The sequence below is a fragment of the Acomys minous genome (genome assembly GCF_964271855.1).
Source record: "Acomys minous genome assembly, chromosome: 9".
NCBI lineage: Eukaryota > Metazoa > Chordata > Mammalia > Rodentia > Muridae > Acomys > Acomys minous.
Window position 1 is genome coordinate 5753417 of NC_140490.1, and position 18760 is coordinate 5772176.

Below are 18760 nucleotides of genomic sequence, written 5' to 3' on the forward strand. Positions count from 1 at the left end.
AGCACTCAGGAGGCAGATCTCTGTGAGTTCGAGGCCAGCCTGGTCTACAAAATGAGTCCAGGACAGCAAAGGCTACACAGAGAAATCCTGTCTCAAAAAAAAAAAGTTTGCCTGTATATATGTCTGTGCTCTTAATTACTGAACCATCTCTCCAGTACCAATAAAATTATTATTATTTTTTTGTTTTTTTTTTTGAGACAGGGTCTGTCTGTGTAGCCTTTGACTATCCTGGACTCACTTTGTAGACCAGACTGGCCACGAACTCACAGCAATCTGCCTACTTCTGCCTCCCCAGTGCTGGGATTAACGGTGTGCACCACCATGCCCAGCAAAAAATAAATCTTTTTAAAAAATGTTTCTGATGCCAGGTCCTTGAACTCTTGGACCTAGGACAATGCTCACCTTCTTTGACCAGCAAGAACTCATCAGCTTTCTCTTTTAAAAAAACAAAAACAAACAAACAAACAAAAAAACAGCTCTCTTCATTATAGGATAATCGTTCAAATCTTCCATGTGAACCACTTCAGATGCTTCCTTCCATGTGAAACACAACTTCCCCTGTGCTCCACAATCCAAAGGCTCCAATCCAACAGACATTGGTGGCTCACCCAGTTTATGGTCCGCTTAGACCTGCAAAGTTCTTTTCTAACATCCATCACTCAGTGCTTTTCTCTGCCTTAAGTCTGTCCTCGGAACAAAACAGTCTATGCAAGGGCTCTAATCCTATGACGAAAACTATTTCAAAGCGCTTACTGTATGTTAGACACAGTGAACCTTTGGTTTAACCCTTGCAACAAATATCACCAGGCAGCTAAATCCTTAACTTTACAGAAGAAACTGACAGAAGTGGGGTGTGATGGTGACTTGTAGGCGGCTAATTCCATGTTCTTGAAGAATTTAGGGATGGGGGTTGACTCAAGAGAAACAGGTCTTGCTCTCTCTGGAGGCCCCTGGGACTTGCTGAGTCACTTTGTCCCACCTGTCACTGCCAATCTTTGGGAAGGAGCAGTGACACGGGAGAGCCAAGAAGACGACCCGACTGCAGGGCCAGCGGGGTAGGCAGGCTGGCCCATGGCTGAGGCCTCTGACTCAAAACTAGGAGAAGAAACAGAAGCCACACCTCGCCCCAGTGTCCTGCAGCTGGAGGAGCTCCTGAGGGCCGGGAGAGCCTCCTGCAGCCGCGTGGACGAAGTCTGGCCCAATCTTTTCATAGGAGATGCGTGAGTGATTGCTGACAGGGTTGTAGGAGCGGGCCAACAAGAGGCAGTCCTTGAACTCTTTACCGGAGCAGGCGCCTAGAAGGAGCAAGGAGGACGAGTTGCTTTTAACCAGCCCCAGGCCAGGAATTTTCCCCGGATTCTACAGGGCCGGGAGCGAGTCAGTGACCAGTTTCTACCACCAGAGGGAGCCTGAGCGTTTTGCTTTTGTTTCTTGGGGAGGTCTAAGGGAATTCCTGGCTGGAAGATCCCTGGGGTCTTAAGGCACATCTTCAGGCAACTGGCCAGTCTGGGAAACAGTAACGTTTGGAATATGATGGCGCAGACGTAGATCGTACATTCTGATCCTAGCTTGCCTCGTGTGGGCACTGAGTGGGTGGAGAAGCTTGACTGAGGATGAATCAGAAGAGGTGTCATTTCTAAATATTTGTAGATTAGTAGCAGATATGACGTAGTGACCAAGTGACTCGGGATGATGTTTATGAGTAGGAGGAGATGTGGCAAGAAGGGAGGGGCAGCTAATTCTCAGGGCTGAAGCAATCTTTTCCTTCCTGCCTTTGGTGGGGGCAGGCTGCCCCAGACCATGAAAGGGTCTAAACACACCTCTTGCAACAGAAAGCTCTGGGACTGGGACAGATCTGGCTCCATATCGCTGAATTCTAGCTCCCTTTATACACTTACAGCTTTGCCCTCCCCAAGCTTCCTTCCAGACTCCAGAGGCTCAGCCCAAATCCAGACCCCTTTCTGCCCTTCCCAGGGCCACGGCAAATAACCGATTTGAGCTGTGGAAGTTGGGGATCACTCATGTGCTGAACGCCGCCCACGGGGGACTCTACTGTCAGGGGGGCCCTGACTTCTATGGCAGCAGTGTGAGCTACCTGGGAGTACCAGCCCACGACCTCCCGGATTTCAATATTAGCACCTACTTCTCGTCGGCAGCTGACTTCATCCACCGCGCCCTCAACACACCTGGGGGTAGGACTTGAGCCCCGGCCCATATTTTGCTCACTTGTAGGAAGGCTATCTAATTCCATCCGCTCCCATCTTCAGCATCCTACCTCATCCCTGTTTGTTTTGTTTTGTTTTGAAAAAAATCTGCTCTATGCCTTAGCATTTTATCTAAACGCAGTACTTCACAGATGGAGAAAGTGAGGCCAAACAGCAAGGCCATAATGAGTTAGATGTAGCCCCCAGACTGGACGCCAAGTCTCACAAACATCAGAACAATTCTTACACCACAACAAAGCAGCCCTGGGAAGGCACCCCCTGGTACCCAGAGGTCTGCCCTGAAGCACTTCCGAGTGGACAAAACAAAACTCCCAGGATACAACAGGTCTTGAGAAGCTAGAGCCCTTACTGTGTGTTTGGTCAGCTTGAGAAACAGACAGACAGACAGACAGACAGACAGACAGACAGACAGACACACACACACACACACACACACACACACACCTTTGCTCTGTGATCCTGGACAAGCCAGTGTCCTTCCCTCAGTTTCTATTTCCTCATATTTTTTTGTGATGAGGAACTTGGTAACGTTCGCGTTGCTTTGTAACAGCCAAAGCACTCTTCGCCCCCACCCTCGCTCTTTCATCTGTTCATCCATTGCCTAGTCATTATTCACCCAGTGTCTGGGAAAGAACTAAAAATCCTAGGACGCTAAACTTAAGCCGGGGCCCCTGCTTTTGTAGAACATGCTAATCACACAGTGGGGTACTCCGAGTGTTACTGGAGTGAGAGGGCACATGTGAAGAGCACTGGAACACCCAATCTGGAGGACCATGGAGCTGGGGATTTCCCTCCGCGGCAGTTTCTCTTTGTCACATGCAGAGGGGACTGACTGCGTTGTGATTCAAGGGATACCTTGGGCGGTGAGGAAAGCCAGTGGAGGAAGTCGTGTCTGACATGAGACATGGTGGATGAGCAAAGGCTAGCGAGATGAAGATCAGGGAAAGGCCAGAGGCCATGGCAGCTCCAAGGAACTGCAAACTAGAGCTCGAGTTTGAGGTGGGTTCTGGCGGAGGTGGGGTACAGGGTCAGAGGTGGGGTACAGGGTCAGGAACGGCTCTTTCTCCAAGGGTTTTGTAAGTGGGGTTGAGGGTTTAGACTGCAGTTCAAGACTTAGCAAAACAGATGAAGATCAGGAAACTGAGACCCACAAAAGGATGAGGGACTCTCATGGGGTCCCATAACATGCCTAAGACAGGTTTGGGGAATGGAATTTGGGGTTCAACCCCATTCCCTGGATGGGCTGGCTGGTGGAAAGGAGCCATTCACCTGTATGTCTTCCTCAGCTAAGGTGCTAGTGCACTGTGTGGTAGGTGTGAGCAGATCTGCCACACTGGTCCTGGCTTACCTCATGTTGCACGAGAAGCTGTCCTTGCAGCAGGCGGTGATCACTGTGAGGGACCGCCGATGGATCTTCCCCAATCGCGGCTTCCTCCGCCAGCTCTGCCAGCTGGACCAGCAGCTGCGGGGTGCAGGCCAGAGCTAAGGAGCCAGGTAAAGCCGAGCAAGGAGGCAAAGCTAAGTGTGACTGGCAGTGAGCAATCCGCTGAGGGCCTGGACCAGGGGTGGGGGAGGGTGGGGGTGGCTGGTTCGTGTGTGGTGGGAAGTGAGGACTCACTCCCTTCCCCACATGCTAGGTTCTCCTTGACTATTCCAGGCTTCACCACAGCCTGCCAGGCAATCCTCCCGCCTGGATTTTTTTTTTTTAAGATTTATATATTATGTATACAGTGCTCTGCCTGCATGTACACCTGCACGCCAGAAGAGGGCATCAGATCACATTATAGATGGCTGTGAGCCACCATGTGGTTGCTGGGAATTGAACTCAGGACCTCTGGGAGAGTAGGCGGTGTTCTTAACCTCTGAGCCATCACTCCAGCCCCTACCTGGATTCTTTAGATCTCCAGAGAGTAGAGAAAGATGGAAGGTGGCTCAGTGGGAAAAGCACTTGCCATAGAAGAATGAGGGCCTGAGATTGAATCTCCAGCGCCTCGTAGTGCATGGGAAGGTGGGAGACAGAGACAGAGCAGTCCCTGGAAGTCCGTGGACCTGGCATACGAAGTGGGAAAAGACCAAAAAAAAAAAAAACCTCCATTTCAAACAGGGTAGAAGGCAAAGACACACAGAAGACACAGGGGTGTGGGAAGAATAAAAGAGAAAGATGAAGAGGAAAGGCCAGGAAGTCTTATGCTCAGCAGATATATTATTCTATTTCTATATCAGCATATATATTCCTACCCGCTTTGGGGTGCTGTCCAGCCTCTCCTGGGGTCCTGTAGGACTTACCAAATTCCCAGACAGCAGCAGAGGTAGGCTGGGCTGTCACACACTTCCTGTGAAATGTGCTGGTATTAGTAACCAAGGATGTGTTCCCGTGTACATGGTGAGTTCACAGCTTGCTCTACCCGCTCTAGACAGGAAGGAGACAAGTGGCAGAACAGCGAATTTTGCATCACGCCCTGTCACTCTACCAGACCACCCCGCCCCCTTAGCCTGGGATCTCAGACACCCTGACCTCTGACCTCAACATATTGCCCATCAGGCAGCTGCGTTGGGGGAAGTTGTTTGAACAGGGCTGCAAGATTGCACAATCTGTGGAAAGGACATCCACAAAACTGTCTGTCATGAGAATCCTCAGAGCTTTGCAGTACACAGGCTGTGCAACTGTAACCAGCGCCCCCAGGGCTGAGGCTCTGAAGTGAGGGGGCCGTGAGGAGAGAGCCGTCTCTCTCTCCACAAGCCATGGATAGCAAACCTACCGCCATCTCTTGTACTTGTATCCACTTAACCTTGCACACAGAACTGAGGTGAAGCACATTAAGGTAACGGCTCTTATCCTGTGCTAACACCCCAGCCAGCCTGGGCCTTGGTTTGCCTGCCTCTAACATGAAGGTTCTCTCTTCTCCAGAGACAGTCCTTACCCTCTGCCACAAGTCTCTGCCAGTTTGCTGCTCTGGCCCTGGCCCTGATGGCAGCCTTAGCTGGAGCGGATGCCCAGAAGATGGAAAGGGCATGGCACGGAGCTCACCGTAAAGCCCGCTGCTCCATCAGCTTCCTCCAGCGTCCCACACACCCTCTCAGCCACTGTCTTCAGTCTCCACAGGTCAGCCAGTCTCTAGGGTTCTTGTGACACGGGGCCCCAAGTTCCCTGATAGAGCAGGGGAGAATGATTCTCAATGTTCTCCTCAGCCTGCTTGAGGCTCAAGGGCCGGAACAGTGGTTGAGTCTTAGCTCCTGGGAATTCAATGGACATAAGGCTGAGGGAGGGTGCAAGTGTGTGTGTGTGTGTGTGTGTGTGTGTGTGTGTGTGTGTCTCTGGTAGGGCTGGAAAGTATTATGGTGTGAGTGTATGGTTAGAGCATCTGGATTAAAAGGATAGTTTTTTATCTCAAATCCAGTGGGCCCTCACTAGGCATAGCCCCGGGGGTGTCCCTGCCTTTGACAGAGGAGGAGGGCAGTGGAGGGGACAGCTGCTCCTGGATAAAGCCGCTGACTGCACACACCTGCTCCATGATCCTGGGCTACCTCGTCTGAGTCTGTCAGATCTTGATCTTGAACCAGTCACCCCCATATAGAGGCTCCTCGGCCTACACACTGATGTGCAGCCGTACTCCCAGTGTGTGTGTGTGTGTGCTTTGAGCTGGTTTCATCTGTCCTCTGGCATATATCCTTTCAAGTCTTTACTTCTACCTTTGTTCTGGGTAACTTTTGAAAGCCAAGGGAGTTGGGGGCACAGTTTATTTGTTTGTTTGTTTGTTTGAGGTGGTGCTGGGATTGTAACTCAGGATCTCAACCATACTAGAAAAGTAAGTGCTCTACCACTGGGCAAAACCTCCCAGTCCTAAAGGGAGGTGGTTTTCTGGGTTTATTTATTCATTTATTCAATCTTATTTTACTTGCCTTGGGGTTGTGCCTGCATGTGTGTCTATGTGAGTGTGTCTATGTGAGTGTGTCTGTGTGAGTGTGTCTGTGTGAGTGTGTCTGTGTGTGTCTATGTGAGTGTGTCTGTGTGACTGTGTCTATGTGAGTATGTCTGTGTGAGTGTGTCTGTGTGAGTGTGTCTATGTGAGTGTGTCTATATGAGTGTGTCTATGTGAGTATGTCTGTGTGAGTGTGTCTGTGAGTGGTTCTATGTGAGTGTGTCTATGTGAGTGTGTCTGTGTGTGTCTGTGTGAGTATGTCTATGTGAGTGTGTCTATATGAGTGTGTCTATGTGAGTGTGTCTATATGAGTGTGGCTGTGTGAGTGTGTCTGTGTGTGTCTGTGTGAGTGTGTCTATGTGAGTGTGTCTATGTGAGTGTCTGTGTGAGTGTGTCTGTGTGTGCCTGTGTGAGTATGTCTATGTGAGTGTGTCTATAAGAGTGTGTCTATGTGAGTGTGTCTATGTGAGTGTGTCTATATGAGTGTGGCTGTGTGAGTGTGTCTGTGTGAGTGTGTCTGTGTGAGTGTATCTGTGTGAGTGTGTCTGTGTGAATGTGTCTATGTGAGTGTGTCTGTGTGAGTGTGTCTGTGTGAGTGTGTCTATGTGAGTGTGTCTGTGTGAGTGTGTCTATGAGAGTGTGTCTATGTGAGTGTGTCTATGTGAGTGTGTCAGAACCCCTGGAACTAGAGCTACAGCTGTGAGCTGCTGTGTGGGTGCTGGGATTTGAACCTGGGTCCTCTGAAGGAGAGGCCGATGCTCTTAACAGCTAAGCCACTTCTTCAGCCCCGTCTGTTTTGTTGTGTGTGTGTACTATTTTGTGTTTTAGACAGAATCTCACTATGTAGTCCTGGCTGGCCTAGAACTCACTCTGTGGAGCAGGCTGTCCTTAAACTCACAGAAATCTGTCTGCTTCTGCCTCCTGAGTGCTGGGATTAAAGGTGTACACCACCATTCCTGGCTCCAAAGGGAATTTTTGGTTGGTTTTGGTTTGGTTTTTTGAGACAGGGTTTTTCTGTGTAACTGGACTCACTTTGTAGACCAGGCTGGTCTGGAACTCACAGCCAGCCTCTGACTCCCCGAGTGCTGGGATTAAAGGCGTGCGCCACCACACCTGGCTCCAAAGGGAATTTTTAAGACAGTTTGCTTGGTTTCCTTCTCCCTGCCCAGCTACCCAAACATATCCCCGCCACACAGCACAGGTAGCCCCCCCCCACCCCGCGAGCTTCCTGTATGCCTGACATTAAGACTGAGGCCTGGATCTAGGGTGAAAGTACCAGGCTGAGGCTGCTGCTGGCCATGCCATGGGACCAATGACCAAGTTGGGGAGTGGCGACGGGAGGCAGAAGGGACAGCATGCTTTATAATTAAACTCAAATCAAAAAATAGAAACAGCATCAAGTGTGCGGAGAAAGGCGGCTGGAAGCCGGCAGCACAAAGTGCCTGTTGGAGAAGACTTCAGCCTGGGCAGGATCTCCTAACAGGTGGGTGAACAGCCCTAATTCAGGGGCCCCTGAGAATGCTGGGTAGTGGTGTCAAAGGCACTTATGCCTATGTGCGCTGGGCAACTGTGAAGTTTTGTTGGCAGGGTCCAAATGGGTCAGCGGCAGAGGCACAGAACTCTGCCGCTCACTCCTACGTGGCCTTGGGCGTGCTGCTTTCTCTCTCTGGGCCTTGGTTTTTCCCATCCCAAAAGTGGGGATGTCCATACCACCTGCTTCATGAGAGCACTGTGTGGACTCAGGGTGAAGATGTGAGTGCTGGGCTCCATCCGGCCTGTAATGTGCTTCCTTAAGCTGTGGATATAACCAAGAAACACGGAGATGCAGGGGAAGCCTCCACAGACCGTGGAGATCTCCGCTCTGCAGGGCGCTGCTGAGTCTGGAAAGGGCGGAAGTGATTGGAGCAACATAAATAGCGTGATGCCTCTTTTAGGCGGCATCTCCCACGATGCGATGCGGGGCCTCTAGGAGGCGCATGGCATTTACGCTGCTGTGGGAGTTTCCCTACAGCCCTTAGTGAAGATTCAGGCTCACAGACTCCCCCTCAGGCCTGTCTCCCCCCAGGGATGCACACTGGGCAGAGACTACCTCATCCCACCCTTGGCATTCGCCTGCCATGGTCCCCAAAACCCCTTCCTGAGACCCCTCGATGTTCTACTGTGAAAACTCCAGCCCCACCTGGCATATGCTCCCCTGGGGAACAAGGGAGGCAGAGAGCAGACGGCAAAAGGGACCAGGAGGAATGTGTTCCGGGCTCACAGATAAAGAGGTAGGCAGCAAACAGCTGCCCTGTCCCTGGGTGGCTGGGCAAGGCCTGAGGCTGAAGGGCATGCACGGTGGTATATTCTAGAAGGCCGTGGTTCTTGGGAGAAATGGAAGACAGGCAACCGAGAGCAAGCTAGAGATGAGCGATACTGTTGCCAACAGAAAGCAGGTGTGCGCCCCAGAAACAGGGGCGGCATGGGCAAGAAATCCACTGCCCTTGAAGGCAGCCGCTCGCCTGAAGCCACAGGGAAGTAGAGGCCAGGTGGCACTAGGCTGCAACTATGAGGGCTATCACACTGCACCCTCTTCAGCCATGTTTCATTCTGACATGTCTAAGATGTACAAGTCAGGGTCAAGCAGGGCCCTCCATAGATGGAGAGGCAGCAGGAATCAAGGGTACTGATTCCATGAGCTGACTATGAGGGTGGGAGGGTGGGCAATGCCTGCTGATTGATCGGTGGGAGGAGCCCTCAGTGGACTGGAGTAGATAGCTAGGCTATATATATCCTGAGCTCCGGAAGCAAGGCCCTAAGTAGGACCTGACCATGGGGCCCTAAGTCCAAGAAAAACCTTTCCTACAAATCTGAATTTAGACCAGGAAGGCTAAGAACAGCTCCTATGTCCCCCACCGAGCTCCTGGGGCACAGTTGTACGCCTGTCAGCCATTGGCCACTAGAGGGCAGACTTACCCCATGCCAAATTTAGCAGGCTTGTGAAGGAAGGGTCCGGTGGTTTTCCCAAATCCCTGTTAGTTCGACTCAGAGCTGGAGCAGTCTCTCTGGTGGCTTCAGACCATAGTGGCTTTTGGACTCTCCTGGATTCAGGGGTCCCCCTCCACCCCAATGTCCCTTGCCCCGGTGTTACTCCATATTGAGTCATTTCTTTCTCTTGCAGCCAGCCAGCTGAACACCAGGGAGTGTAGAAAAGTCAGGCAGCCCCAGCACTCTCTTTACGTGAGGAGGAACTAAGACCCAGGCAGGGATGAACACTTGCCTAGGTCAGTCACAGAATATATGCTTGCCAAGTTTTAAGGGGAGTCCATTCTCTAGGCACCCCATCAGGCGGTCGCCCATCTTCGGGATGGTTATGAGGACAAATGTTTTCAATACCAGAGGCACTAGGGAGATGGGACGGGTCACTGCTTCAGCCAAGCAGCCTAGAGCTGTCCGCATCCCCCCAACCACCCGTCGGTTCAAATGTGGATGTGTGGCCCTGGAACACTAGGCGCTTCACAGAATTTGTGTTCTGGACGGAACCTGCCTTGGGACTGTTCCACTCACATGCAGAGTCTTGCCCCTGTGCCCCCAGTACCCCATTCCTGGCCCCAGACCATGCCCTAGGTAGGAGGCAGGCAACTCAGCCTGCTCTGGAGAGGTCACTGAAAAGGATGAGGGAGAAAGCCTGGTCTTCCCTTCCACCCAGCTTACCATCCTCTCGCTGGATGAGCTTGGCCAAGCCAGTGGCCTCCTGGGTACCTGTTTATGTTTCCAGTCTTGGCAGTGCCTACCAGAGGGAAAAGAGTCTCTACCCAGTCTGTACCTTCTCTAGTCACTCCTTGAGGGGACCAGGGGCAGCTGGCTTTCAAGACAGGTCTTCCTTCCCACTCCAGCACCAGACCCGGGTTCTGGTGCCTCTGACACCCCAGCTCTGCAGGGGTCCGGATGGCCTGAGCCAGCTGACTCCAGACATACCCCACCCCGTCTGGGTGAGGCCTAAACAGATGCACTGGCCTGAACCACAGGGGTAAGGAAGAGAATCCTGTAAGCAGAGATGTAGCTCAGCCCTGACAGCTCCCCAGGAGACATACGAGATGGTGACCACCCTGTAGCAACTGGCAGGCTTGAGGAAGGGACTGGGGTCACTCACTGGATAGTAACCCCAGGGTTGCCACCTGCCATTTGTCTTTGGGTGTCATTGAATTGACATCCCCGAGCTTCAGTGTCCCCTCTGTGTGAAACACAGAACGCACCACAAGGGATACGTTCTGCCTGTGAGAGGCTCCAGCTCACTTGGTGGGAAAAAGCTGACTAATGCCAGCTTGTAGCTGGGCTCTGAGCCTGGACAATGCTCTGACTTCAAGTACCAGCCCTAGGAACAACAGGGGTCGGGGCCGGAGACGAGCCACCTGCATTTGAAGGGACATCTTGGTGTTCTCCAAGAGCCTCAGCCAACTGGGGTCTGCAGAGACTTCTAAAGGGTGGGTTCTGAGTTGATTAGTCCTACAGAGCCCCCCCCCCAAGGTCCCTAAGGCCAATGCGTCTAACAGCCATGGCTTCAGGGAAGGTGTGCCTAGCGCCATGGTGCTGACAAGGAAGGTTCTAGTTCTCCTGGTTCCCAGGGAAAGGGTTCTAGGTTCCAGCCCAGCGGAGCCGGTTAATAGCCTCATTCAGCGTAGCCAAGGCTGGCCCCACAGCACCCCAGTAGCTCCTGGTACGGCAACGCGGGCCTCCTTGTCCACAGGACCTGTCCTTGGGAGCCTGCTGCAGCTACTGCCGTGTCCACTCTGTTTCAGGATGGACTCGTTGCAGAAGCAGGACCTTCGGAGGCCAAAGATTCACGGGGCGGTCCAGGTGTCCCCCTACCAGCCACCCACGCTGGCCTCACTTCAGCGACTGCTTTGGGTCCGTCGGAGTGCCACACTGACCCACATCAATGAGGTCTGGCCCAACCTTTTCTTGGGAGATGCGTAAGTAAACCCAGGTAGGGGTTGAGGGTGGCAGACAGTTACGAGTGCCAGGACAAACCTCTTCCAAATGGCATCCAATGCCTCTCACCATTGCCTACTTATCTTTCTTCTTCTATTCAGTAATGGAAACAGAACACAGTAATGGAATACACAACACATACAGTTTCACCTTTCAGGCCATTGAAACAGGAAATCACCTGTGTCCTACAAGTTCCCCTTTTTAGTGGATATCCACACTTTAAGCGACTTTCTTTTTCTTTTTTCTATTTTTGAGACAAGGTGTCAAGTACCCCAGGTTGGCTTGAACTCCTTATGTAGCTGAGGACACCTTGAGTTTCTGATCCTCCAACCTCTACCTCCAAAGCACTGGATTTACAAGTACACACCACCATGCCTGTTTTATGCTGGCAATCAAACCCAGGGCTTTGTGTGTGTGTGTGTGTGTGCTAGGCAGGCATGCTACAAACTGAGCTACGTGCCTAACCTACCTAAAACCACCATCACCACCACCACGAGCAGCATCAACATAATCGTCATCGTCATTGATACAGAGTCTTACCCACGTAGCCCTGGCTGTCCTAGAACTCACTAGGTAGAAGGGGCTGGCATCTAACGCATAAAGATCCTCCTGCTTCTGCCTTTAAATATTTTTTATTTTGTATACATTGGTGTGTGGCCTGCATGTGTATCTGTGTATATCCTATATGTTACGGGTTCTTGACAAAGCGTAAACAGCCTGCATTTACCTGTTTACCTGTGCTTGCCACATTTTAGTGATTCATGGTGTTTCATAATTTAGACACACAGGAACTTGCTTTACCTGAGGGGTTTGTTCCATGGCCCCCAGTGGATATCTGAAGCTGAAAACAGTGCCAGGCGCTCATAACAAAACGCTGGGATTTTTCCTACTAATGCATACCTTTGCGAAGTTTAACTTGTAAAGTAAATTAAGTAACACTAATAATAACGAAACAGAGTAATTACTCTATTAAGTAAGGGCTAATTGTACACAGGCCTGTGATACCGTGATAGCCAGTCTCATTACTGAGATAGCTACTAAATAACTAATGGTGAGAGTAGCATAGGCAGCGTATATGCACTGGCCCAAAGGGTAACGCATGCTCTCCTTCCAGCCTGCTTTCTGTTATTATTATAAAATGATGGCCAACAGTAACTGGTTACAGTTACAGTTGATCATGAAGAGAAGCTAAGAGGAGTTGGAAGCAGGAAGCAGGAAGCAGGAAGCAGGAAGCAGGAAGGACTGCTACCTACTGCCTTCTTCCACCTGCTTGCGCAGCTACCTCTCCTAGACAGACCAGGCCCACCTGCTAGGGATGGCACCACCCCCTGTGGGCTTCGCCCTCCTACCTCAGTTAGCAACTAAAAACTGCCCCATGAACATGTCTGTAGCCCAACTCAATGGTGGCAATTTCTCAATTAAGATTTCTTCTAGAAAAAAAAAAAAGGATTTCTTCTAGCTGGGCGGTGGTGGCGCACGCCTTTAATCTCAGCACTTGGGAGGCGGATCACTGTGAGTTCGAGGCCAGCCTGGTCTACAAAGCAAGTCCAGGACAACCAAGGCTACACAGAGAGACCCTGTCTTGAAAAACAAAACAAAAAAATTTCTTCTATAAGGCAGCAGTGGTGGCACACACATTTAACCCCATCCCTCAGGAGGCAGAGGCAGGCAGATCTCTGTGAATTCAAGGGCATCCTGGTATACAAAGCAAGTCCAGGACAGCCAGGTCTCTGTTACACAAAGAAACCCTGCCTTAGAAAAACAAAAACAAAAACAACAAAGATTTCCTCTACATAGATCTGTAAAGTTGACAATTACTGCTAGCTATGACACGTGCACACAACACAGCAGGACAGTACAAAAATTCAAATCTATTAGTTGTTTATTTATAGATTTTTTTTTTAGTATTTTGAAGCCATGATTGACATAAATGAAACTATAAAATGTAAAACCATAGATAAAAAAAGGATAACTGTACCATACTTAATAATTCATTACAGGACAATTAAGTTTTTGTGTGTGTGTCAAAAATGTTTTCTTCCCTAATATTTCAGGGTTTTCTTTTTTAAGATTTATTTATTTATTATGTATACAGTACTCTGCCTGCATGTATGCCTGCACACTAGATCTGAGGGCATCAGATCACATTATAGATGGTTGTGAGCCACTATGTGGTTGCTAGGAATTGAACTCAGGACCTCTGGAATAGCAGACAGTGTTCTTTGTTTTTTTGTTGGGCTTTTTTTTTTTTTTTTTGAGACAAGGTTTCTCTGTGTAGCCTTCACTGTCCTAGACTCGCTTTGTAGACCAGCCTGGCCTCAAACTCACAGCCATCTGCCTGCCTCTGTCTCCCAAGTGCTGGGATTAAAGGCGTGCGCCACCCCCCCCCCAAGCTAGACAGCGCTCTTAACGGCTGAGCCATCTCTCCAGTCCCCTAATATTTCAGTTTCAAATACTATTAAATTCAGCTTACATAGTGTCGGTTGGCACACTTTGAATTCTTCCTTTTAATCTGTTCCTAGAGAAGGTGTTTACACAAAGTACACACACATACTTAGGCTTCTCATGTATGGAGCTGAACTTCCCTCCAGGAGGTCTCCTGAGATGAAAGGTCTAGAGTAGGGGTTCTCAACCAATGGGTCACGGCCCTTTTGGCAAACCTCTATCACCAAAAACATTTACATTATAATTAATAACAATAGCAAATTCACAGTTATGAAGTAGCGACAAAAATACTTTTATGGTTGGTGTGGCGGGGGTTCACCACAACCTGAGGAACTGAACTCCAGGGTCGCAGCATTAGGGAGGCTGAGACCCACTGGTCTAGACGCTCGCCTTCACCAGGGCAGTTTCCTGCTCAGTCTCTATACTTGGAGAAGAGCAGAGGGTGAGGGCTAGGTTCTGATCCAGTGAGGCCCCACCTCCTCCCCACTGACTTCCCATGTGCCTGCCTTCCTTCCCTTAGGTACGCTGCCCGGGACAAGAGCCGCCTAATCCAGCTGGGCATCACCCATGTTGTGAATGTTGCTGCAGGCAAGTTTCAAGTGGACACAGGTGCCAAGTTTTACCGTGGAACACCTCTGGAGTACTATGGCATCGAAGCTGATGATAACCCCTTCTTTGACCTCAGTGTCCACTTTCTGCCTGTTGCTCGCTACATCAAAGATGCCCTCAATACTCCCCGAAGTGAGCTGCTGGGGCAGGCAGGGTCTGGGTTGAGGTCAGGGAGGGATGAGGAGCTATCTATTTCTTCCGTGGCATTGGTGGGTAGGGAGCCCACAGCGCCAACCCCATCAGTGACCCTCCCACTCAATGGAGCAGAGGGCTGTTCTCTTTTACTGAGTACATCGTAGAGACCAGTGGTTTCAGGTCTAACTTAGATTCAGCACGGGGGTCGGAGAGATGGTTCAGGGGCTACAGGGCTCGCTCTGCACGCACGGGGATCTGTGTTCAATTCCTGGAGCCCACATGAAAAAGGCAGGCACCAAAATGTGTTCTTGTGATCCCAGCATTAGGTAGATGAAAATAGAATATTTGAGGCTCCCTAGCAGGGCAGCCTAGACAGTGAATCCAGGCCAGTGAGAGACTCTGTCTCAAAAAAAAAAAAAAAAAAAAGAAAGAAAGAAAGAAAGAAAGCGAAGCCGGGCGTGGTGGCACGCCTTTAATCCCAGCACTCGGGAGGCAGAGGCAGGCGGATCGCTGTGAGTTCGAGGCCAGCCTGGTCTACAAAGCGGGTCCAGGACAGCCAAGGGCTACACAGTGAGACCCTGTCTCGAAAAACTAAAAAAAAAGAAAGAAAGAAAGAAAGAAAGAAAGAAAGAAAGAAAGAAAGAAAGAAAGAAAGAAAGAAAGCGAAGTATCCAGATTTGACTTCTGGCTTTTATATGTACATGTACACATTTGCACGCACACCTATACATTCATGTGTACCACCATATCAATGCACGCACACACACAAACACTCCGCGCTGAGGTCACCAAGATAACCATACCTTTTAGAAAGAGGCCACGCACTAGGCAGAAATCACAAGACTTTGCAAAGGCTCTTCTTGGGTAAGGCACCCCAGTGAGGAGACATAGGTGCAAGGACGCATGTGCAGGAGAGAGGGCAGGGCTGAGCGGGGCAGAAGAGGACGCGTGCGCAGAAGAGAGGCAGCGGGGCAGGAGAGGACGCATGCGCAGGAGAGAGGGCAGGACTGAGGTGGGCAGGAGGAGGGTATTTCCTGTGATTTAAATCCAAGGGACTCTGGAAGTTCAGTGACCGCACATCTGGAGCTACAATGGCGACTAGAGGAAGCCCCTCTAGACCAGAAAGTGGCAGGGAGGGTGGCGTGGGGTTTGCCACTGCTCATCTTAGCCCAACACTAAATTGCTGTGTGACCTTGAGCTGCTATTTTCCCAAATGATAACAATGAGGGCAGTGCCAGGTTTCCAGGGTGCTGAGACAGGTGGATGGAAGGGATGGCCAGAGATGTCCCTTATCCCCAAAGGTGAGGTAGATACAGGTGGCCAACGCTGTTATGTTTTCCTACAGGCCGCGTGCTGGTCCACTGCGCCATGGGGGTAAGCCGCTCTGCCACAGTTGTACTGGCCTTCCTCATGATCTTCGAGAACATGACACTGGTGGACGCCATCCAGACAGTGCAGGCCCACCGAGATATCTGCCCTAACTCAGGCTTCCTCCGCCAGCTCCAGGTTCTGGACAATAGGCTAAGGCGGGAATCGGGGCGACTCTGAATTAGGGAGCGCCTGAAGCCCTGACCCCTCCATCCAACATGGCCCAACCTGACCTACCTGGCCCTGGGGATGGCAGCCTCTGCTGTTTCCAGAGACCCTAATGGCACCAGCGAGTCAGGGCTCCAGTGAGACAGAGGCAGGGTGGGCTGGGTGGTACCCTTCAGTAGGCAGAGTCCCCTGACCCAATACAGAAATTCTTTATTCAGAAGAAAGTTCAATCTGTCTCTATAATAAAAGGTTCATCATATTAAAGACGATTTGTAAGACAGTGACTTCATTCTCACAAAGGCCATGAGCCTCGGGATGGCTTACCAGCTCTGACTCAGTAGCCTGGGCGAGGAAGGGGTCTGAGGTCATACCAAGGCCTAAAAAGGAGAGTAGGAGGCAGTCAGTTAGTGATAATGTCTAGGTTCAAGAGAAGGTTTAGGGCTGGAGAGTTGGCTCAGAGGTTAAGAGCACTGACTGCTCTTCCAGAGGTCATGAGTTCAATTCCCAGCAACCACATGTTGGCTCACAGCCATCTATAACGAGATTTGTATACACAATAAAGAAATAAATCTTTAAAAAAAAAAGAGAGAGAGAGAGAAGGTTTGGAGCTGGGCATGGTGGTGCATGCCTTCAATCCCAGCACTCGGTAGGCAGAGGCAAGTGGATGTCTGGGAGTTTGAGGCCAGCCTGGTTTACAAAGTGAGAAGTTCCAAGTGTCAGACCCTCTCTGGGACCCAATCATCGAAACTTACTGTTGGCAGCCAATAAGATGGCCCATTGAGTAAAACTTCTTGTAGCCCAAGCCACGGCAACCTGGGTTCAGTCTTCCACCTTATGAAGGTGGAGAGAGGGAGGGAGGACTCCACAAAGGTATTTTTCTGACCCCCACACTCATACCAAGGCACATATGCACATCCTAACACACCATGTCTACATTCTGTGAAGATATAAATACAATAAAGTTTATTTCATTTTTTATTATTTTTCTTTTTATACATATACACTTACATTATTACACATAAACTATGTACAGCTAGAATACCCACAGAACAACCAGGAGTTATATAAATGTTGCATTCATATTGTTTTGGCTATTTGTATTTGGCAACCTTGAAGAAAACATATTTCCTATCTTGGTGAGTCTAAAATTATGAATTTAAGTCAATATCTATCATATAGCATCTCTATCAACTTAAAACATCTATCTAGGCCTAAAAACATCTTAACCCCTAAACAACTAAGCTTAACTGTAAAACTAAACTATCTGGTCTTCAACCTCATCAGAGACCTGAGAAGGAATAAAATTAATTACCTGAGTAGACAGAAAATGTAGGTTAGCAGCTTCCAAAATGAGAAGATGACAGAGTCAGTTTGCTGCCTGAACAGTCACCCAAGGCTTTCTATAATGTTGGAGCATTATCTTCAGCCTTCTGGCCCAATATTTGTGAGGCAGGAAGTATTGAGGACTTGCTTACCATGTCTTGGCAGAGTTTGGCTGTCAACTCCACCTGCATCCAAGCTTTTTAGGCAGAATTCTCGCTGTGGCAAAAACGAGGACATTTTGCCCAGTGGCTGCTTTGCCACATTTGAAGCATTTGAAATCTCAAAGCTGCCTCCGTAGTGACACACTTCCTTCCACAAAGCCACACCCCCAATAGTGCCATTCTCTATGAGCCTATGGGGGCCGTGCCCGTTCAAACCACCACAGCCAGCATGACATAAACCCATATGCGCCTGTCATAGCCCTGTAATCCCGGCATTTGGGAGGTAAAGGCAGAAGGGTCAAAGGTTCAAGGCCAGCCCCAGCACATCGTGAATGTGAAGACAGCCTGAGCTACATGAGGAAAGGAAGACGACCACAACTCAGCAACTTCCCCTTAGGAAACAGCACAGGCCGGCCATGGTTTCAGGGGTTAAGTGATCGGCTTCCCCGCTCCCTCTGGGTGCTCCAGTTTATCCTGTGCTCCTCTGACTGACCCTAGAACATGAAGGTTTCTCTGGGTTTGGTCCTTTTGCCTCTTACCTCCCTGGTGTTCCCACTTTTCTGGGTGGATCTTGGCTCCCACAGCATCAGGGAACATCTTCAGGCTAAAGATGCAGACAGAGATGACTTAGTTCCACCTGGGCCCCAAGCCTCGCCCCCTTCATTTGCATATTGTACTAGGACTTTGGACACAGCTGAACTTTTCTTTTTTTTTTTTTTTAAATTTATTGTGAATGTTTATTTATTTATTTATGTAGACAGGATTCTACCTGCAGGCCAGAAGAGGACACCAGATCTCATTGTAGATGGTTGTGAGCCACCATGTGGTTGCTGGGAATTGAACTCAGAACATTTTGAAGAGCAATCAGTGCTCTTAACCGCTGAGCCATCTCTCCAGCCCCTGAACTTTTCATTATCCGGTACCTCACATGCCCCCCACCCACCCTTCTATCTGGTTCCCTGCTTTATAGCAGGGTTCCCCAGGCACTGTTGCCATGCCAATGATAGGGTTCCCCAGGCACTGTTGCCATGCCAATGATAGGGTTCCCCAGGCACTGTTGCCATGCCAATAACAGGTATTTTTTATTATTTTTTTTATCACCACTGTGACAAAATATCTGATAGCCACTAAAAGGAAGACATCATTATTTTGGCATTCAGTTTCTGAGGAAATTCAATGTTGCTCTATCTGTGGTGGCAGAAACGTGAGGCTGTTCACATGGTAGCTGAACCCACCTGCTTATCCCAAATCCCCCCAGGGGCTCTCTTCCTCCTGACAACTCAGTCCATGTTGCTATTTCTTGCTCATCCACCGTCAGCAGCACCCAAAATAGTGGCTCCAGAGGCCAGCCTCTAAGTCATCACCCCGGCCTGCGCATGTGGGCAGCTTGCCCCTGTCGCCTGGGCTAGGGTGTCCACAGGCTGGGACAGAGCCT

The 18760-nt window shown here is 50.0% G+C and overlaps 1 protein-coding gene and 1 long non-coding RNA gene across 9 annotated transcripts; one reads left to right on the top strand and one right to left on the bottom strand.

Moving 5' to 3' along the window:
* The first annotated feature begins 1010 nt into the window (after positions 1–1010).
* Positions 1011–16117, top strand: DUSP13A (dual specificity phosphatase 13A). Of its 8 annotated transcripts, none has more exons than XM_084795000.1 (7): positions 2059–2192; positions 3512–3719; positions 5134–5328; positions 7534–7628; positions 10924–11097; positions 14082–14302; positions 15651–16115. In XM_084795000.1, the coding sequence occupies exons 2-7, from the start codon at positions 3633–3635 to the stop codon at positions 15851–15853; spliced, it is 975 nt and encodes a 324-aa protein (XP_084651126.1). In that variant the 5' UTR covers positions 2059–2192; positions 3512–3632; the 3' UTR covers positions 15854–16115. The 8 variants fall into 8 exon arrangements, with proteins under 8 accessions (XP_084651130.1, XP_084651131.1, XP_084651128.1 ...); XM_084795001.1 differs by lacking the exon at positions 2059–2192 and adding an exon at positions 3022–3224; XM_084795002.1 differs by lacking the exons at positions 2059–2192; positions 3512–3719 and adding an exon at positions 1199–1220.
* On the bottom strand, positions 15978–16712 carry LOC311604845. The gene is made up of 3 exons (XR_014781699.1): positions 16594–16712; positions 16166–16218; positions 15978–16030 (listed from the first exon to the last, which is right to left on the bottom strand). It is a non-coding gene; the product is annotated as an uncharacterized lncRNA (long non-coding RNA).
* Between the last annotated feature and the right edge of the window lie 2048 nt (positions 16713–18760).